Consider the following 22,075-nt stretch of genomic DNA (forward strand, 5'->3'; position numbering starts at 1 on the left):
TGCTTGAATTTGTGGAGCGCTGTCCTCCACAAAGACCAAGAAAAGCAGGCATCTCCACAAACCCAAGCAGCTGCTTCGTAACTGGTTTCACTTTGAATGGCAAATCAGACCGATCGACACCAACGACCCTCACCTAATTGTCAGCACCTGATTTCTGTGGACAGCAACAATCCGAATAATAATGAAGACTTGGGAGTTTAGGGTACGGACCACGAGGAGCAGCCCCTCTGATCTGCACGATTTCTTCTCCAAAAAGCAAATCAGCTTCACGTAAGTTCAACTCAAGAAAAATCTCGGGAAGCTCTTGAAGACCGCTTTAATAGTTTCTGGACCAGATCCTGCCTATTCCCCGAGTCCTATGGAAAGCATCGCCACAAGGCCCTGATTCGAGCACGCTAGCGGGCTGCACAGAATCTGGAAAGCCGTGTTTTTGCCGCAAGTCTCTGGTCGCACGTTCTTTGCTGTTGTTCGCCACTAGATAGCGATGTATCGACTCTGTGAAAGCAGACACACGCCAGCCTCCAAAAAACAAGGAAAACAGCTTCAGGTACAAAGGTAAGCATAGCCTTTAGCCTGGCAGAGGTACATTGCTTTGCAGTTTCATAGATTCGGAAATTTTACGTAAAATTACCAAGCTTTGAAAACAATCCCACAGTTTAGACAGACATGACTGGCAGAAAAACCTGAAGAAGCAAGCGAGAGAGGGAGAGAGAGAGGGAGAGACCGGGCAGCAGCTTTGATTTCTAGCGCCAGCTTACAAAACAGCAACTGTGATGCTAAAAAAAAAAACAGGCAAAATGATTCATTCTTATACACAGAAGTAAACAGATGCCCAGGACAGGAGACAAAATTGCTGCGATTGCCGTTTAACAAAATAAACTACTAAACCACTGCAGTCCCTAGAAAGCCAGCCGGACAAAAAACTAAATCTAGAATGGGCAAGCTGGGGTAGCAGGGATAAGGGTGGAGAGGAGTTGCAGAGACTCTTAAAACAGAATGGAAATACTATAATTCACTAAGTTTTACTCTCTTAACTAAATGGGCTCTAGTGTGTTTTTGGGGGGGTGGGGGGGGGGGGTAGTTCTGATCGGATTATTGGATATGGGTCGTTCTCTGCTTCTCTAAGGGGTACATAAAGAGCAACTGTCCAAAGTAACATGCAAATGTTTATTAAAAAAATAATAATAAATAAATACAACTTTTAAAATCGACATGAACAGAAAACAAATGCAGGTACTGTAGATCGAATAAATGTTCAGAATTATGTCCCTTTTGATATATATGAAGTTATCGGATGAAACACCATAATACATAATACAAAAGACAAACTGCCTCCTTTCACTATTTCAAAGATCCCACTTTTCAGAATCTGTTTGTTTATCTTCTCTGTTTGATCGGACAGCCCTCTAGCAGAGAATCACGATATGGGGCTTGGCTGCCGAGACCACTCCCACTCTCTCTCGGGGGGGGGGGGGGGTGAGGTTTGGGGTGTGGTGCGGTGGGGGAGCGGGTCCCAGGCCTTACCTTGGGAGGAGTTTTTAGAGATGAGCACTGGGATGGGATCAAACTCATCCTCCTTCACTATCCCAGAGCTTTCAGGAAGAAGCTCAAACCCTGAAATCAGGTTCGTGGAGTCTGCAGCCAGAAAGGACAGATGAAGAGGGGGGGGGGGGGCAGAGAGCGAGAGAGCGAGAGAGAGAGAAAGCGAAAGACAGCGAGAAGGCGGGGGTTAGTGCAGTGGAAAGTCTTTTTTTGCAGAGCGATCAAGATTAAGTCCAGAGTGTGTGTAAGAGTTAAATCGATAGCAGAGACACAGCTAAGAGGCAATGGGCAGTTAGGAGTCTAGGAAACTGATCAGTTTAGAGAACCAAGAACAAAGCGCTAAGGTGGACTCGAATGCCAACTGCAACGACCCTTCAGGGCGTACTGTCACCGCCGCGGCAAGATCATGCCTTTTACTCTCCTTTCGTTTAAATATTGGTAACGTTTGTAGACAATTAACAGGTTTATGGGATTATACCCAATGCAATCCGAAAGGTCTACGGGAGGCTAGGAGTTTATGATAAATCTTTACCATGTGTAGAGTGACAGGCAAGCAGAGACAGACATCTTCAGAGCATAAGGATCCACATCTTGAAAAAATGATAAACTGCCTTGTCTTTTTCTGATAAATATTTTTAATTATTATTATTTATTTATTTATTTTTTTTAAATAGCAGCTATCAATGCCGACCCATTACAAGGCGGATCTTGATCACTGGTAAAGAACAGATCCATGAACCTGACACACTGGTACATCACTTTTTTCGAGATAGTATTTTACCATTTCAGGTTGAATCTTTAAAAACACCATTCTGGGTGGGAGCAGAAATCGGGCTCTAAAACTGCGTTAACACAAAAAAAAAAAAAAAAAGAGAGGAGAGAGAGAGAGAGAGAAAGAAAGAAAGGAGAGAATGAATATCTTACCAGACTGAAGCGGAGCAGAGAGAGACACGGATGCGAATTCATCCAGGCCGAGGCCAAGGCCAGAGCTGGAGCCAGGGGCTTGAATAGGGGCAGGGGCAGGGGCGGGGGCGCTAGAGCCAGGGGCAGCGGAGGGAGCAACTGGGGGGTGAGGAAGCAGAGAGCAGCCCAGCAGAGAGTCCTCCCCAGTCAGAGAATCTGGGTGGGGGAGATCAAGGAGAAAAGAAAAAAGGAAAAGGGGAGAAAACGAAAAAAAAGAAATGAAACCCAAGCAGAAGTTGAAACTCGGTGGGAGTCTGCAGCAAATGGAGACTCCTCACCCCTGCTGCTCCCTTTATTCATCCACGAATCCAACCCTTTTCTTCAAGGGGCTGGCGATTATCTCCCAGCCTCTGAAACGGCTTTTCAGCAATGTTGTTGGTCACACACAGAACATATGAGGTCCACGGTCTTCAAAATGGGCTTTGTTGCAAGACTCTCATACGCAAAAGAAATGCATTTTAATTCTCGCTGAGTTTTAACAGCATTGTAGCGCCGGAATTCTGGATCCGCTATTACAACATCCAGCCAGAAGGGCGGCGCTATGTACAGGGCAAAACAATTCACAGTAATAGCAACCACAACATAAAAACCATGTTCACATTCAAGCAAGCTGGTAGCAGGCAGCTTCTGATGAATACAGTGAACGAAAGTGCTGAGGTTTTAAAACACACACACAAAGTCGAACACAAACACTGTTACTGAATCTTAAATATACAAAATGTACAGTTTTCAAGAGAAATACTCCACCTGCCCTATCACAATATCCATTCCCCAATACTCTCGCGATTCTCCCTCAACATGTTTCTTCACAACAGAACAGCAGCCAGACAGAATATTACCCAGCCACAACTCTGGAGGTACCAATTTCACTTCATCATGATATTCCATTCCGTATACCTGAGATTTTTCTTGAAATAAACAATGCAAAAGGATCTACTGAACCTTCACCAATCACAGGGTACACTTTTACAGGAGACCCCCCACCCCCCGGATAGCTACCCTGGGACACACCTGTGAGGGGGGAGGAGAGCGAGTCAGTCTGGGAGAGGAGCCTCTGAGCCTGGGGGGCTTCCAGACCAGGAATCAAAGAGTCCACCATGGCATCCACTTTACCTGCGAGAGAGAGAGAGGGAGAGGGAGCTAATTAGCTAAGGATAAAGAAGAAGAATTGAGGAGTGGGCTTGATTGAAGTCTTTACAATCTTCAAAAGAGCTGACAAACCCTAGCATGTCACAGAAACCAGGACCAGAGCACGCCGTAGGAAATGGAGACAGACTCAGGACAGGGCAGGAGACACTGCGTGACACAGGGAGTGGTGAGGGCATGGAATGGGTCACCTAGCCCTGTGATGCTGAATCACTGGAGTCCTTGAAGACCGGACTTGACTAACGTTAGGAGTGATGTAAATCGCAGCTGCTGCTTATCCTGGACAGATACATTACAATAGGTCGATTACATCAAACCTCCAAGTCAAGCTGACAAAGGTTTCTGATGATCAGTGGTCAGCAATTCAATTTGACGGCGAGGCAAATGACCCACGGGCGGCCACTTGCTGTAAAATAATATAGCAACTGTGTTGTAGCTATTAAGAGACAAATTAGTTTAGTTTAACATTCTGATAATTCACAGTGCTCGCTTTGACAACTTCAGCATTCCCAGGTATGTAATCGTTTTCGCGATCTTTTTTAAATCAACCCCGATGAGGATTTCTCGTCCCACCCAAAGCAAGTGCTTCCCAGCAATCCATGAAGCAGCAGCCAGAACTAGTAGTTTTTGCTGAAAACTGAATTCATTAAGAAAGCAAATCTGGAATCATTCTGGTCCGCCTATACATGTCCAGACAGCTACCGCTGGCTCTGTTTGTGCTCTCTATGTTCGGATCTACTTACACATGCCAAGAGGCTGATTCCACAATGAATGCAATATTAAAAACAGACGCACGAAATAGCCTGACACAAGAATCTTTGGAGGACTGCCTACGTATCGCCGGCACGTCGATCACACCTGGCGTTCTAAAGCTGATCGCAGAATGAAAGTAACATTTTTCTCATTAAAATTTGTCATAACAGAACGTGTTTTATGTTATTCTGCATTCTTGCCTAATCATAGGAGGATTCCAGTACCTTAGCGAGGCATAACTGTATCATCACAAATCAGCAAGTACTGTCCTTTGGTATCGATACTGCAACACACTTAATTTTCTGCGTACTCAAAAGAAATACATGAAGGTCATACGGAGAATCCCCCATCACAGCCCCCTTGCGGCTATATTAAAATGAAGTTCCACTCTCGCTCAGCCCTTGATGCAACCCTGCCAGGAGGCATCGCCATTTACCGACCACTGTACTAGATTATTATAAAGAGAGATGTTCATGCAGCTATGAGGGGGAAACAGTACTTTAAAAAATAAAAATAAATAAAAGAAGCTTGAATCCCAAACTCCAGGCTCCTTTTCGATGGTATACTTGTTTGAGGGGAGTTCTGAAACCCAGGACTGGGTGCAGGGCTATTGTGAGTTTCTAACTCTGGTGGTGTGCATGCACTGTGCTCAAATCGTGCAAGAACCATTAATGGAGTCTCTGCTCTCGATACTTCACTTATTGTACAATTCAGCCAGCAACAACACGAGGAAATACAGTCAGTGCAGCCAGCTACACTGTCCCTTAACCTCTGGGAACACTAGGGGCTGGTTTCACTAATCCTGGACTACCTGAGGTGATTTCTGGTAAGTCAGGGTCAGACAGACAGGCAGACACAGACAGACAGAGACAGAGACAGGTTACCGTTGTAGGAGCCCTCTGTGGAGCTGCTGAAGGGGTCAGCCAGAGGTAAAAGGTCAGGGAGCAGCAAGGGAGGCTCGGGGGATTTGAGTCCCTCAATCAGCTTTTCTGAGAGGCCAGCGAGAAAGAGAGAGAAAGATAGCAGAGAAAAAAAAAAAAAAAAGGTAAAATAAAGAATGACAAAGCCAAGCAAGCAGCAGTTAGTTCACAAAGCCTTGCTTTCATGTTATATCCAGAAATGAAATCGTGCAATTTGTTTATTTAAAAGGGAGATTGTTTTCCGTCACCCATGAAAACAAGGCATTAGTAGTTGCAGTGTGTTTTTTCTGTTGGAGTCGAACAGCACCCCACGCAGCATTTCAATCCAGCAGGTGGCACTAGAGTACAACTGTTCCATGCACAAGGCAGGTTAACAGGAACTCTAAGGCTTCAGCAGGGCTTTGCACAGCAAAACCACCACTGAGCAAGCACACAGAGCATCAGTGCTCCCTTCCCCCTCCTGTGCGATTAGACCCTGCGCAGCAAAATCTACACAGAAGAAACACGGGCTCAGTGAAATCACCTGCTTATTGCAAGATTCATAGAGGAGACTAAATTAGAGCAGAGCTATTAACATCATAAAAGTACGTGCTTCTTAATACTGGAGATCAAAAAAAATGTCCTTAGTAGTGCTGCACGAACAGATTACTGGATTACTGGTTTGGATACTCTCCAAGAAAAGGAATGTCCTTACCAAGCTTCCTGACAATTGGAGCGGCTCTCTGTTAGAGATCAGAACTTTAGTGTGGTATACGGTGCCTTCAGGGATATGCATCCATGCCAAAAGGCTGAACATTGGCATCACTGTTAGTAATCAAGGCTAGAGCCCTCTACAGCAGTCCATGCGTGTCAGTGAGACAGAGAGCTATTCTGCCCTGGTACTTACAGTCCTCAGGGGGCACTGGGGCGCTAGGGCACAGGGAGGAGGGAGGGGGGGGGGGGGGGTTCGGGGGGCTTTCAGAGGAGGACACAGCACAGGCTCCCGCTCGACCCCGTCACTGGGGGAGAAAAGGTCACGGGTCACAATAGACGTATGTATTTAAAAGCTTGAATTAACTAACTGAATTGCAGCCTTAAAAATGTCCAGCAGTACAGCTTTGTCAATTAGTAACGTTTTAATGATTCTCCTGTTCCTGTCATTAAATCTGTATAAAATCGCTCGTTTTTCTTTGCATTGCAGCATCTGTTTGAACCCGAACACATGTTTTTCTTTACCCTCATAAAATCGACTTCATTCATTTTGACCTGCGGATTTTGGTTTGTACGGCTGATCTGAAGCGAAATCGGTGAAGACGTTTCTATCCTTTTGCTAAAGGAGGCACAAGCACGGTCCGATTATCTTACAGGGGTCTCGCGATAACGGTAGGTTCTGCAGATGTAAACTGTTGTGATTACTTTAGGTACAGTAGGGTTAGAGAGGATTCAAGAAAGAGTTCATATTATTGATGGAAATTTAGCCGATATCAGTTGTCTTCATAGGAAATTGTGTCTGCGTAGCAAAAAACAGCTATATTAAGAATGCAGAGTAGGGGTTTATGAAAGAACCGTGTTGTTGTTTGACATGAAAGGTGAATGTGAAGCGAGTGTCTGTCTGAAGGAGAGCACTTTGGCTGAACTCAAAAAACGTGCGCCCTGCTTACAGCGAACACTGCTGTTGACTACAATTAGGATGTTAATAACCAGCTGGCAACACACAAAGCTTACAGCTCACAGCTTCATGACGGCACAGGAGAGACACTGAGACACACTCCAAGTCCTCCAGGTGCCCTTGAAGGCATGTGCCAGATCACGAAGCTCTACCTTCATTTCAGGAACACCTAGCGCTGCATTACTGTGTATAAAGATAATGTTTAAATAATATCTAAATATTGAATATTGGAATCAAACAAAGGAACTATGTTAATTCTGAATTGCTGTTTGGACATGAATCGTTCCTAATTATAAAAGCACAAGATTCTCCCCCCCCCCCCCCAGTACTAAAGCAATGCATTACCTGGAGTGTCACAGAGAGGCAGAGGGGTGAAGGGGTCTGGAACACCCAGCAGAGAAGGGGGAGGGCAGGAATCCAAACCAAGAATATCACCAGATCTCTCCCCTTAGCAGACAGAGAAGAAAGACAGACCCACAAGAGAGAAAGAGAAAGAAAGAAAGAAGCATAAGGAGATTTAAAAAGGTGCAATGCCCCATTCAGTTTGACAAAGTATATTTTATAGATAGATAGATAGATAGATAGATAGATAGATAGATAGATAGGATACACATATATATACACACACTTTTTGAAATGCACGCGGTGGCAGAAATGGCCCTGTTCATACTCGTTCATGTAGCAGATTTAGTGAGGTATCGTGCAAAGGGAAACCGTGCACACCCGATGTCTGGACTACTGCACAGAAGAGCGTTTCTCTCTTCTTTCTAGGTCATTTGAGCATTGGGTTTATTTTACTCCTGAGAGATTTTTTTTTTTTTTTTTTACTGCAATATGGAATTAATTCTACTTTTGTTTTCCAACCAATTCAAAATTAAATTAAAGTATACAAATGTGAACGTTGAGAACAGGCCCCACTGACAAGGTCTGGGCAGCGGGTACCTACCTGCCCCGGGAGGGAAGGGCTTTGCCCCGAAGTTGTTGGCAGGCGGGGTGGGGGCTGGCTGCAGGCCTGGGATCAGATTCTCAGTGGAGGTGCTGAGCCTCTCCGCAGCCTTGCCTGTTGAATACGCAGGAGACTGATTAACTGTCCAGGGCTGGAAATAAGACTCCTATTGCATAGCAGTTTCGCCCATTCCAGGTTTTACCAAGAGCTTGATTAGCCCCAGTGCATAGGTAACAAGCTCAGGTGTGGCTTACTAAATTAAAAATCAGGAATGGATCAAACAGCTGTAGTTCCACGACAGCTGAAATAGCTTCTTTAGTAAATAGAGCATTTCACGTTCGTCCTTCGCTGTCCTACAAAGCGTCTACACGGAGTTCCTTACTGTCACTGAGCTTGCCGAAGTCCTTGTTGAGAAGCTCCTCCGCGGTGAGTTTGGAGAAGTTGTCGTTGCCAAAGGGGTTCCAGGACGAGGATTCAGGGGGGGTGCTCAGCGCGGAGGGGGGGTCCGCGGCTGGGGGGGGCTGGTACACACTCTGCTGGGAGGAGTGGGGAGAGCCAGAGGGAGTGGTGCTGGCAGACCTGAAAACGCACAGAGAGAGGCAGAGACACACGTCACAAAATTACCTTTCAGCATGAAGATGCTTTACAGAACGACTATCAAAAAGGACACTATTTCAGGGTCTGACACTGAAAAAGAAAACAGGATATCCAATAGGTTTAGGTCCTCATACTGAAATAATAAATTCACACGGACACAGAATGGATTATCTTTTCTATGCTAGGCCGCTACTATTTCACTCCTAAAAATATGTATCTGGCGTGGATTCCAACCAGCACTGCTTTCTTTTATGGAGTTGCATCATGACATGATTTTTTTTTTGACTTTTGCAATTCATATAGCTGTCTGTCCTGGCTCCTGTCCGCAGCCCTGCAGTGTCCGGAGTCTTACTTAGACTTGTTGAGTCCGGCCTCGGCCGCGGCAGCCTGCAGCAGCTGTGTGGACTTGCTGACCGGCACGCCGAACACCGCGCTGTGTGTGACATCACTCACGATGCGCCGGTGACCCCCCCGCTGGGTCTTGGGGGAGGAGGGGGGGGTGAGGGACCCCACTTTCTGCACTGGGCGAGCCCTGCCTTGGGGCAACACCTGGGGAGCACACAAAACCAGAATAAAAGCACCTTGGGAACACGCTGCAAACAGAACCAAGAAATGAGTCCACCCAGGCTTTCATTCACGAAACAGGACTGCAAAATCTAACAGCATTTTTTCTTTAAAATCGCGGTCTCAGCACTGCTCAGCTGACCTTGGCGTGCAGCTCATGGTTTGCTGAGCTGAGACAGCACGTGTCTGACACACTTTAGAAGGACAGCGAACGCCTGAAAACAGGTTTGTGATTCTCTCCTGGGATAGACCTCGAGTACCGTCAAACCTGTGCAGGGTGACCGATGCTGAATTCAAGTACAACATTGGACCAGATCTACTACAAAAGGTAGCTTTACCGTCTCCTCTGGCACTGCAGCGGGCTGTGTTTGCTGCGGTGGGGACAGCTGCTTGTGCTGCATGGCAGCTTGAGACTGCTGCTGCTGTTGCATGGGGAGCTGCGCGGGTGCTGCTTGCTGCGTTGCCTGTTGAGGAGGAGGCTGCTGTTGCTGCTGCTTTAACTGCACCACTGCTGCAGCCTTCTGCTGCATGGCTGCCTGCTGTGCCATTAGTTGCGCCTGCTGCTGCTGTTGCAGGTAGAAGTTCTGCATCATCTGCTGCTGCATCATTTGCTGCTGGGCTGCCGCCTGCTGCAGGACTTGGTACTGCTGCTTTCGGGACGAGACATGCAACAAAACACATGCGATCACCGATCCCCTCTCTCAGAGGTCGTGCGGCACTTTTAAAGCAGGACTTGAAACTTGCACTAGCCCTGCACCCAATAATGGATTACACAGCTAATGCTGTTCAGGTATATCATTGAAATGACCAGGTAGGTGCCAGGAGTTTGAACCATCAGCCCCTTGGTAAATTCTCATCACAGCGTGAATAAGTCACACTCGAGTCTGTGCGTTTATTAATAGGAGTTGTTCATGCAGCTACTGTGTAAAGGAGGAACTATGTATTCAACACCAAACTCCTGGCCCCTGATCGTTTCAATAACATACTAAATTGAAGGCAGTTCTGAAATCACTGGTCCAGGGCTTGTGCGAATTTCATGCCATTAGAGAGAAGCATTAGTGTTTATTCTTAATGAAATCATTGAACAAAAGCAATGAGACATCCATAAACACAGTGTATTATTACACTGGAAAAGAAAGTGGGCAAGTCATACAGGAGACAGCAACAGCAAGTACAGAAACGAATGAATTACATGCAAGAACACAACACAAAAATCTAAACGCTACGTAGCTAGCAGTGTTGGGACCACAATCATTACATTATAGATCCTTTAAGTATTTACCAGTTATCGGTATTGATTATTGTAACTTACTGGCTAATAATGCATTAAATTGAATGAAGTTAAATGGGGTGTTAACAGTAAAGAAGTCTACCGGAAGCCATAATAGTAGTCATGTTAGATTTTGAAATGACACTTTTTTCAATGTGTTAGTTTTTTGTTAAGTGTATGGAAAACTAAAATCAGTCAATTCTATAGGGTGTGCAAAACTTCTGGCCACAGCTGTAGTTCCAACGAAATAAAAACTGATGGGATCTTCATAGCCCTAATAGTTTCTTAAAACCATGTGATCATAATTACTGCAATAACTGAAAACTAATTATAGCCCAACACTGGTAGCTACACTGTACAGAAATGAACTGTTATGTTGCAATGATAGACACAGCGACAGAGCAGTAAGAGACACAGGCAGCGTGTGGAGGAGAGGACAGTGTAGGAGACAGCACAGCACAGACAGTAACACACAGAGGACAGGACAGTGTAGGAGACAGCACAGCACAGACAGTAACACACAGAGAACAGGACAGTGTAGGAGACAGCACAGCAGAGACAGTAACACACAGAGAACAGGACAGTGTAGGAGACAGCACAGCAGGGACAGTAACACACAGAGGAGAGTTCTCTGTGCTTCTGCTGACACGGCTCAAATCTTGAATTTCGCATTCATCCATAACTTCAAAACACGCAACCCTCTATAAAGAGGCTGATGTCTTAATGCAGTTAATTGGGCCGAGCCCTGGGACTTATTATCTCCAGTGATGGATCAGGCACTTTATCTGGGTTGAAGTGCTTCATTTTTCCCCCCACAATATTCAAATGTCCGTGCTTGGAGACAGCTCTAGCTAAAGGTTTTGCATCCCCCTATAGAATTCATTTGGCTTTATAAAGTCAAATGAAACCTGCTGAATAATGTTACGTTGACATTCTGCTTTGTAGTTTCCCCACATAATTAAACAACTGATAAATTGAAACCCAATATGCAAAATTCTAGGTGATGCAAAACTTTTGCCCATAGCTGTACAGATGATAGATTCTAATAAAGATATCGCTTCCTCCAGTCTTGCAGAACAAACATAGAATCCCTGCTTAAACCAATCCACCTGATACAGGAATACGGCATTCCCTAAGCCAGAGCGATCCCACCTTTCTTGATTAAAATTCCCGTTGCACAGCAGTCTGATCCATTGCTGGTTTCCCTGGGAATCTAATAAGACACACCTGAGCTTGCTACCTATACACTGGCGCTAACCAAGCACATATTAAAAACCTGGAATGGGTGACACTGCTATGCAATAGGGGTCTTATTTCCATCCCTGAATCCACACAACAGTTTCTTGGAGTGATAAATCAGCCTGATCGACACCTGATTGATGTGGAGAGATCCATCCCAATATTGGGTTGGTGGAGCACGGCTGGCAACGAAGAGGATTGAAGGGATGAAATGAGCAGCTACTGGTCTCAGGAAGCACTACAGCTGCGTTAGCAACTCAGATTGCATGGCCAGGTCTAAAAACATTGAGGCATGAGGATACACCAGAGCCATAATAAAGAAAGGGCATGCCATCCACCATACATGCGAGATTACAACACGTCTTTAAGGTTTGCAACCACATGTAAACTACAGTAAACTAAACCGCACTGTGCACAACTGGACGCTTCTTGATTGTGCCAAATTTACAAAGAATGTATTACTGGCACAAAAAAGAAATGTGGAAATTGTCATTAGCAATGCTACAAAACGTTGCTACAGTAAGACACACTGAATGTACCGAGAAAAAAAACAAAACTATTAAGCAAATTAATAAATAAGGTATCGAATGAGTTTAGTGGCTCGTATCTAATGTTTGATGAATAGCTAAATGTTTAGCAGCAGGGTCAGCCTCAAGTAATGTAATTAAGACTCCCACTGCATAGCAGTTTGATCCATTTCTGGTTTGACGAGGAGTCTAGTAAGACATGCCTGAGCTTGTTGCCTATACACTGTGGCTAATCAAGCTCGTAGTAAAACCTGGAATGGATTAACCTGCTATGCAACAGGAGTCTTATTTCCTTCCCTGAAGTGGACCAAAAGGGGGTGGGGTTAGGGGTGGTGCTTAACCCCTAACGTCAATGGCTTATACTTCTTTAGTATTTGCATGAAATGCACGATTAAACTATTTCACATTTGATTTATGAATGAATCAACCACAAAATGACCAGGTAGTGAACTCAAACCTGGTTGTGTGTCTCTCTCTCAGTGTCTCCCTGCCAGGGAAAGGGACGCACCTGCTGTGTCTGAATAGCCTGCTGTTGCTGCTGCTGACTGAAGAACGCTGCCTGTTGCTGCTTCAGGAAGAGCTGCTGGTGCTGAGGCATGGCTTGGGGGTGAGCGGGAGGGGCCTGAGACTGAGAGGGCGTGGTTTGCGGCTGGGTGGGAGGAGCCTGGGTCTGGGTGGGTGTGGCTTGCTGCTGGGGGGTGGGAGCCTGGGGAGCTTGAGCCTTCTGTGATTGGACAGCTGGAGCAGGGGCGGGCTGGGCAGCGGCCAGAGTAACACCTGTGAAAACAGAGAAGGTAGCTTATAAAAATTCAATGAAACTTTTTGACTAGGTGTGTTCCTAATAAAGTGGCACTATTTTTCCAAAGCCGCTATATATTATATACCTACTGAGCGTATGGACACATTATTTTCTGAAGTCCTCTGCAATCTCCCACCGTCACTCACCGCATTTGAAGGGAAGAGCAAACAGCGATGAGGACGACTCCTTCACAGCAAGAGACTAATTTGATCCACTGGTTTTATGCTCCACAATTTAGGCCACACACTTACTGCAGTCAGCGCTCTGTCATTTTCTCCCCCCAGATAATCCGAGCAGCGATCCCAGTGGAATCGGAGCTGAACGCAACTGGAAATAACGGTTCACGAAATTCCCAGAAGGAGTCCTTGCTGCGCAAGTCCCTTTAATGGTTTCTTCCTAGACGTCTTTATTCGAAACTGCCTTTATCAGCTACAGTCCAGCCTGCTAACATCACTCTCCTTCTGCTTATTAAATCAACAGAATACACTGGAGACAAGCACCCAATAATATCACTCTGGTTACCATCACACTCCAGTGAGTATCACCTGCATCTATCACTCATACAACCCCATTTAATATTCCGAATTACACAGAGAAAACAGGCAGATTTATTACATCAACACGTATTCTGTGTTAACGGAGGTTATCTGTGAACAATATAGTCAGCTCCACTTTTTTTAGGCTCAGTCCCTTTGAAAAAAAGATTGCACCGTTAAAACATTTTACACAACAGCAGTTTCACACAGCAGCAGTCAAACTCTGCAGCCAACAGTATACCACATCACAGTCTGCCACTCTGGACTGCTGCAATCTACAGTCTTTCCTACACGGGTTGTGCGGAAGTCTCATTAAAGCTCTCCCCTCGCTCGTATGTTCTGCTGTCCACGGCTCTCCGTGGCTGTGGATTGTGGATAGCTCACCTTGTTGCTGGGCGGGCACCAGGGGAGCGTTGGCTCTCTTGCGGGGGGTGAGGGCTGGCTGGATGGGCAGGATGCCGACTGCGTTTGGCTGAGTCTGCCCGGCTTTGGGACGCTGCCGGGGGGCAATGGAGGTCTCAGTGGTGGGGATGGGGTCCGTCAGCCTGGGCAGGAGAAGGTACAAGGACATGGGAGGAATTAAAATTTATCTTGCAAACATACTATCAAGGCTTCATTCTCATCTCAAAATAGCTTTTGCATTGCATTTTATTACATAACATTGCAGTGCACTGCTATTGGTATGAAACACAAAGTTTGAAAAGCACCCCTAAGGCCTCAATAGAGCCCTCAGAAACATGTCTAATGAGTCAGTGTAGCCATTAACCAGCCCGCAACACTGCCCCGACAATACAGGATTGATGGAAATAATCCACATTAATACAGACTTCCAGTCAAACTCTGGCTGGTGAATTGAAGTTTCTTTTAGTATTTCTCATCACACACAAGTTGCCCCGTTAGGACCGCTGCACATATTGTGAGCTGCATTGCCTTCTGACTCCCCCTATATACAGCAAGTGGTCTGCTCCGGTCGCCCCCTCCTCTCACCTGGCTTTGGTCTGGCTCTTCTTAGCTACAGCCTCGCTGGCTCGGACCGGTTCAGGAAGCTTGGCTGGGATTGGAGAGTTCTGAGAAAGGAACAGGGGAGTCCATGAAAAGGAATGTGTACAGTAGCAGGGATGGAGATAAGACTCCTATTGCATAGCATTCTCATCCAATCCAGGTTTTACTACGAGCTTGATTAGCCACAGTGTGTAGGTAAGAGACTCAGGTGTGTCTTATTAAACTCTGAGTAAAACAAGGAATGGATCCATCTGCTATGCAATGGGAGTCTTATTTCCATCCCTGCAGTAGGTACCTCATTGTATCAGGTCTCAAAGCAAAGAGCTCACTCTTACACAACAGTGAGACAGTAAGTTAGATCAGATCCCATTTCATCACTCTCTCGAAGAACGCAACATCAGAAGCATTTCAACGCACTTCCCTTTTAAAAAGGCAATTAGGAAAAGCAACACTACACACCGTTATTGGCTACACAACATGAAGAGCCAACCTGCACGTTCTGCACGGAGCATTCCTTCCTGGCCAGCTTGAAGGCGAAGTACGAGACCTGGTAGATATCAGGGCGCTGGTCAGGATCAGGCTCCAGCATGTAACCTGAGGAGAGCGGAGAGAGGGGGACGGAGGAGGAGGAAGAGGGAGGGAGGAGAGGGGGAAGGAGAGAGGGAGAGAGAGGGAGGAGAGGGAGAGGGACAGGGAGAGAGGAGAGAGTGAGAGGGGTAAGGAGGGAGGAGAGGGGGACAGAGAGTGAGTGAGGAGAAAGTGAGAGGGAGGAGAGAGAGCGGGGAGTGAGGGACGGAGTGGGACAGAGGGACAGAGAGAGTGAGGAGGGACGGAGAGAGTGAGGGAGGGAGGAAAGAGTAAGGGAGAGGGAGGGACGGAGAGAGCAAGGGAGAGGGAGGGACGAGAATGAGAGGGAGGGACGAGAGAGAGGGAGGGAGGGAGGAGAGAGGGAGAGGAGAGAGTGAGGGAGGAGAGACGGAGCAATTGTTGTCTGATAAAGATTGCTTCCTGCGAGTCATATTCAGCTAAATCACTGTCTTACCCATACATGCGGGTGACTGGTGCGTTCTATAGTGTTATTATTATCATTAAAATGATTATCACTATCATACAAAGAGTGCAAGAGAAAGTACACTCTCGACTTGATCAGAGGCAGCTGCCGAACAGCAAGGATCATATTGCAAGTCATTAAACCCAAAACAAACAAACAAACATATCTGTTTTTGTAGATTCTGTTGTGACCTCAATTGTCATTGTAATTTAAAAAAAAAAAAAAAAAAAAAAAGCTATGAATGTTTTTTTAGGAAGGATTTGCACAGTGATCACAAACATGACCACATTTTAGCAGTGACTCACTGCAGCATGACTCAGAATTTAGACCATTGTTACATTATTGCTGTAGGTAGACAGGAGTCATACAGGCACACACACACACCTGCGTAATTGTAATTATACCATCTAATTGATCGATAACAGTTCAAGTACGCATGTATTTGTCATTGGATCACTACTCTTGTATTTTAAACCACTTTTGCTGACCCCATTTGTTCGAAAGAAAATTCTATACTATATACTGCTTGGTCAGTTAGTATAAACAGGAGTAAACAAGCTAGTGCAATTGTAACTATGACTAATTACTGCAGCATAATTGGAACTGTAATTGAACAAACTAGCACTGTAATTGTAATTGTCCAGCCAACAATCCTGCTGTCATTGTAACTGTAGTGGAGCGCTGGTCTGCACCCCAGCCTGCGCGGTACGTACGGATCAGGCAGTGCATGTCGGGGGAGTAGCGAGAGTTGTCGGGGATGGTGAAGCTGCCGTCACAGATGGCCACCTGGCTTTCCCCGAAGGGCAGGGTGAAGAAGCAGAGCTTGTAGAGGAGGCAGCCCATCGCCTGGAACAGAGAGGCAGGGTGAGAGACAGAAACAGAGACAGCCTGCAGGGATGGGAAGCCACTGCGCCAAGTGCAGGGCGAGACACCCAATCAGGAGTTCACAGCTTCCAATCCTGCTTTTGCCAAGTTGACGGCCTTGGCTTGGGAGCCTGCGCTGGCCTCTGCGCTCCCATATACTAGCAATCTGCTGGCAGGGATGGAAATAAGACTCCTATTGCATAGCAGTTTCACCCATTCCAGGTTTTTTTTTTAGCCGCAGCATATAGGTAACAAGCACAGGTGTGTCTTATTAAACTCATAGTAGAACCTGGAATGGATCAAACCGCTGTGCAACGGCAGTCTTATTTCCTACCCTGGATTGGGCTGCAGCCCAAATTCATCTTCTGGTGCCCTTTACCTAACATACATCTTTTGCGGCAGCAGTGTGGAGTAGTGGTTAGGGCTCTGGACTCTTGACCGGAGGGTTGTGGGTTCAATCCCTGGTAGGGGACACTGCTGCTGTACCCTTGAGCAAGGTACTTTACCTAGATTGCTCCAGTAAAAACTCAACTGTATAAATGGGTAATTGTATGTAAAAATAATGTGATATCTTGTAGCAATTGTAAGTCGCCCTGGATAAGGGCGTCTGCTAAGAAATAAATATTATTATTATTATATATTTTTTGTAGCGGGATTATATACTGCGATGTGCGAATAAAAAAAATAATTAATCACAGCGATCAAACTGACTTTAAAATATAAAACACTTACAGACGACACAGGATGCATCAAAGGTAAAGGAAACGCTGTAAACGCTGCAGGTTCTGTAACTCTTGGACTCTTTCACTGTCTCTTAGCTTGTCATTCATTTTGCACATTTCAAACGAAAGCCTTAAAACAGCTGCTAAATGCTGCATGCTGTGCAGTACAACAGCTGTAATGTTTGGCATGCAATCCGCTTGAAAATCTCGAGAAAATTCTTCATCCTATGGATATTCCTGTTTTAGACGATGGCTATGAAAGAAAATCAAAGTGTGAAATGTTTTAAAAACGCTATTAAACACACAATGAGACACCTACCCAGATATCTGCCTTGGTAGTGATGATGTGCCCGCTGTACAGGTTCACCATCTCGGGAGCGCGGTAAGACAGGGTGGTGTACCTGACACACACAGAGAGGGAGACCGTGACTCTGGGGAGGAATGCGCTAAACCCCAACAGCTGAACCAGGGGGCGCAGCGACATGACCTAGGATCAGGGCTGGGGTCAACCAACCCCCCCCCCCACCAATCCAAATTCCTTTTTAATATCAATTCCCAAATTCCAATTTCCACTCCCTTTTAAATCAATTCCTTTTACAAGACAGGCTTTATTGAGCAAACATACAGGTAGTGGCCAAAAAAATGGAAACACCTGGGTAAATGAGGGACACCAAGTATATTGAAAGCAAGGGCTTCCACACAGGTGTGGCTCATGCGTTAATTAAGCAAATAACATCCCAGCATGCTTAGGGGCATGTATAAAAATGCTGGACAGGCCTGGTTGCCTATAATTAAGGCTAGCATGGCAGCAAGAGGAGACCTCAGTGACTTTGAAAGAGGGGTGATCGTCGGGGTGCGTTTGGCAGGAGCTTCAGTGACCAAGACAGCTCAACCTGCTGATGTTTCACGAGCAGCGGTGTCTAAGGTGATGTCGGCATGGAACTCCGAGGGAAAGACATCATCAGCGAAGGGCAACAGCGGGCGGAAGCGCATACTCCAGGATCGTGATATCCGTGCATTAATTCAAAGTGCAAGGCAAAACAGGCGAGCAACTGCAGATCAATCGCCTGCAAATTTCAACCTGGGGCGCGAGCAGCCAGTTTTATCAAAAACGGTCCGCCGAGAACTCCACAGAGTGGGATACCATAGTGGCCCAACGCCCTATTAAGTGGGGTTTCCATTTTTTTGTCCACTACCTGCATGTACAACCTGTGAAACACGTGCACAACTTTGGCAACATCAACACATTTGTGTTGTAGTTGTGTAATTGCATGTGGTGTTGTTGACGAGTTGCACATGTTTGACAATGCAATGGGAGTCTTATTTCCATCCCTGTTACTTCTAGAAAAACACCTGACGTAGATCGAAGGTAGGTAACTAGCTCCTGAACTCTGGAACATTGTAGTAATAATGATGACAGCAAACATTATTAAAAAACTAGAACACGTCATTTGAAGCTGCCTGCTCTTTAATCAATAATCAATGCATGCGATCGGGTTTATGGGATGGGACTCACTTCTTGATCTCGTCCTCCACCGTCGTCACCCCCTCACTTTGTGGGTTCTGGTATTTGTTGGTGGCGCTGCCGAAATCACACAGAACATAATGACCCCGGTCATGGAGCAGGATGTTTTCTACCTGGAGAAAAACAACAAAAAAGAAACACACAGAGAGAGACAGGATTAGGGTCGACCTGGTCAGAACCACTGCCTCGCTTCCACGAGCACGGACTGACCGCAAAGCATTCCTCCTGAACCCCCATCGATAGTCTAGTCGAGGGGTGTGGGTTCCATATTTACGCCCCCTTGTCGCTTGATTGGTCAGTGTTGTGATGTACTTCCACCCATCCTGCTTTGGGAAAGGGTCCGAAAAAAAAATCAGGGGCAGCTCGGATTGGCAGCCAACGCGGATCAGATAAATGAACATGGAAACGCAGTATCAGGAGCAGCAGGGGTTCAGCCCGGGTTGAAGGGGGCACGGAGAAGAGGTTAATACTACTTATTTTTCTAGGATTGTGATCTGATCTAAGACAGATAAACTAAGCAGGGTCAGGACTTCAACCTGGACCGAGATCTGCTCAGATCTTTGAAGGTACGCAGAGTTAGGCAGTTTGAACTCGGGGCGGTGGTACCTTGAGGTCACGGTGGATGATGGGAGTCTTGCACTGGTGGAGCCGCGCCACGGCCTCACACGTATCACAGAAAATCTGCAGCACCTCCGTCTCTGTGAAGCCAGTCTGGAGACGCTGGTTCATCAGGTTTACAACCTGACCCCCTGAGAGAGAGAGAGAGAGAGAGAGAGAGAGAGAGAGAGAGAGAGAGAGAGAGAGAACAAACAGCGGCCCGTTTTTAAAACAGCTGTGGAGGTTTCATGAACTACAAACTTTGATTTGAAAGAATTCAAATGGGCTTTATAAAAAAAACAGTCCTTGACAAAAACACTCCTTAAAAAACAATCCTTAAAAGTTTAGTTCAACACAGCTGGAGTCACTTACTATTACGCAACTCGTAATTAATCTCAATTACAGCCCCCTGCTCACCCCTGCAGTAATCCATGACGATGAGCACCTCCCACACGTCCCCCGCTCCCACCGGCGTGACGCTGGAGTCCAGGAAGCCCACGATGTTCCGATGGCCCACAAGATCCCTCTGCGGAGAAGAGAGAGACGTGTGAAGCCCAGGCTGAGAGAGAGAGAGAGAGAGAGAGAGAGAGAGAGAAAGAAAGAAAGAAAGAAAGAAAGAAAGAAAGAAAGGAGAGAGAAAAAGAAAGAAAGAAGAGAGAGAAAGAAAGAAAGAAAGAGAGAAAAAGAAAGTAAAGGGGAGAGAGAGAGAGAGAGAGAGAGAGAGAGAACACACACACTCACCATGATCTGAATCTCCTGCTTGCACACTTGCAGGTCGTGTTCGTTGTTCACGTACATCCTCTTCAGGGCACAGCGCACGCCCTGGTGAGTTCGCACGAGGAACACGATGGCAAATCCACCTGGGGAGGGAGGGAGGGAGGGAGAGGGGCGGCACTTCAGAAGGGAAATCAACCAATGTGCTCAACCTGTACACTGATGAACCAAAGCCTTTGTTTAAAGCACTGACAAAAACGCCTGAGCATGAAGGAACAGAAGCTTGAAAATCTTCTGGTTTATTTTGTTTTTCACGACGCTGAACGTAGATTCACGCAGTGACGCATTTCAAACATTGAAAAAACACCGCTACTTACATTTTAATAGCATGTCAATATTTAACAGGGAAGGAAATGAGACTCCTGTTGCATAGCAGTTTCACCCATTCCAGGTTTTACTACGAGCTTGATTATCCACAGTGTGTAGGAACCAAGCTCAGGTGTGACTTATCAAACTTAGTAAAGCCAGGAATGGATCAACCTGTTATGCAATGGGAGTCTTATTTCCATCCCTGATACGCGAGGATGTAAATAGAGCATCAGGGTGATTGATCAATATTTAAATGAAGGCTGACAAAATAAATCAATAATCAATTAACTGTTGCAATTGTTACAAAGTCGCTGAGTGGCCTTTGACTGCACTATTCAAATCCTTCACAATACTCACAGCAGAGTTAGATAAAAGACCCACCCAGTATCTTTTGTATCTGCTTCATGCATCAAAGATCCAAATGTTTTAATACCTCCAGGGGCAGGATAGGCTTGTTTAAAACAATACAGTTAAAGGTTGAAGCCTTTGTATAACTCCATGAACCACTTTCAACAAATGCACTCCATGCACTGTCAGCAATAACGACTGAGACCTTTCAACACAACTGGAAACATGCATGCGTTAGTAATACAATATATAAAACAGGGATGGAAATAAGACTCCTGCTGCATAGCAGTTTTACCCATTTCAGGTTTTAATATGTGCTTGATTAGTGTACAGGTAACAAGCTCAGGTGCGTCTTATTAAACCAGGAATGGATCAACCCGTTCTGCAATGGGAGTCTTATTTCCATCCCTGATACGCGAGGATGCAAACAGGACACCAGATCCATATTTAAAATGACGGCTGGCAATATAAAAGTCATGGCGATCAATAATCGATTCATTGTTGCCATTGCTACGAAGTCGCTGAGTGACCTTTAACTCCATCATTCAATACCTCCACAATACTCGCTGCGGAGTGGAAATCACAAACCACCACAAAGGATATCAAACACACAACTTCAAGGCTCGAAATATGATTCCCGTTGCACAGCAGTTTCACCCATTCCTGGTTTTCCTAAGAGTTTAATAAGACACACCTGAGCTTGTTACTGGCTAATCAAGCTCGTATTAAAACCTGAAATGGGGAAACGGTTGTGCTACATGAGTCTTGTTTCCATCCCTGTAACTTGTGCCTTCCTTCGAACCCCCCTGTATCAATATTCTGTAAACTGGCTGCAAGCTGCACAGTTTTGCCTCAGTATCAAAGACTCCACTACAGACAATACTGCATGGTCTCCGAGACACAGGCACTGCAATTACACAGAGAAGGATCGCTTATTGAACACAGAGTGGTGTGGTTACTGTCTGCTCCCCTGATAAAGAACCGATCCGGAGCAGCGCTGCGCTGTCTTCACTGTCAGGTAGAGCTGAACTCACAGACAGAACTGGGACAGCTGAGACTTTATTAATCCAGAGGGGACTGACTGCACAGCACAGCACAGCACAGCACAGCACAGCTCTCTCTCTCTCTGCAGACCCCTTCAGTTGTCGCACATTGGCTCAGCACTATAAGTCTTCAGTACGGTTAATCATAAATTCAGCAGTGATCATTCAAGGTTTCAACGCTAGGGCTGGTGCAATTATATCAGACAGTCGGCAAGGGTCCAATTTCTACCCTACCTTTTTTAAATGAGGGATAATTCTGCTGAAAACAATAGGAGCACATGCTACGGCAAACCCTCCAGATTCACTGTACCAACTTTAATCACGGACACAATAATGAGTGCAGATCTAGACTTCTCTCAGTATATTCTTTTTTCATTTGGGACTGTAAAT

At 45.8% G+C, this 22,075-nt stretch overlaps 1 protein-coding gene across 7 annotated transcripts in view; it reads right to left on the reverse strand.

Moving 5' to 3' along the window:
• The window catches only part of LOC117966489 (AP2-associated protein kinase 1-like), a 37,742-nt gene that overhangs the window by 11,067 nt on the left and 4,600 nt on the right, over positions 1–22,075 (reverse strand). For 2 of the 7 annotated variants that reach the window (XM_034912553.2, XM_059008703.1), the window contains exons 2-20: positions 19,953–20,071; positions 19,629–19,737; positions 19,221–19,363; positions 18,606–18,727; positions 17,409–17,490; positions 16,217–16,349; positions 14,943–15,046; positions 14,438–14,517; positions 13,835–13,995; positions 12,624–12,892; positions 9,418–9,726; positions 8,868–9,064; positions 8,301–8,497; positions 7,919–8,032; positions 7,318–7,419; positions 5,289–5,393; positions 3,517–3,618; positions 2,467–2,661; positions 1,525–1,635 (exon numbers count right to left, since the gene is read on the reverse strand). In XM_034912553.2, coding sequence (XP_034768444.2) covers positions 1,525–1,635; positions 2,467–2,661; positions 3,517–3,618; positions 5,289–5,393; positions 7,318–7,419; positions 7,919–8,032; positions 8,301–8,497; positions 8,868–9,064; positions 9,418–9,726; positions 12,624–12,892; positions 13,835–13,995; positions 14,438–14,517; positions 14,943–15,046; positions 16,217–16,349; positions 17,409–17,490; positions 18,606–18,727; positions 19,221–19,363; positions 19,629–19,737; positions 19,953–20,071 — 2,754 coding nt within the window. The remainder of the gene's footprint in view (positions 1–1,524; positions 1,636–2,466; positions 2,662–3,516; positions 3,619–5,288; positions 5,394–7,317; positions 7,420–7,918; positions 8,033–8,300; positions 8,498–8,867; positions 9,065–9,417; positions 9,727–12,623; positions 12,893–13,834; positions 13,996–14,437; positions 14,518–14,942; positions 15,047–16,216; positions 16,350–17,408; positions 17,491–18,605; positions 18,728–19,220; positions 19,364–19,628; positions 19,738–19,952; positions 20,072–22,075) is intronic. The other 5 variants (XM_059008698.1, XM_059008699.1, XM_059008700.1 and 2 more) reach the window with 5 other exon arrangements.

Source organism: Acipenser ruthenus, chromosome 37 (genome assembly GCF_902713425.1).
Source record: "Acipenser ruthenus chromosome 37, fAciRut3.2 maternal haplotype, whole genome shotgun sequence".
NCBI lineage: Eukaryota > Metazoa > Chordata > Actinopteri > Acipenseriformes > Acipenseridae > Acipenser > Acipenser ruthenus.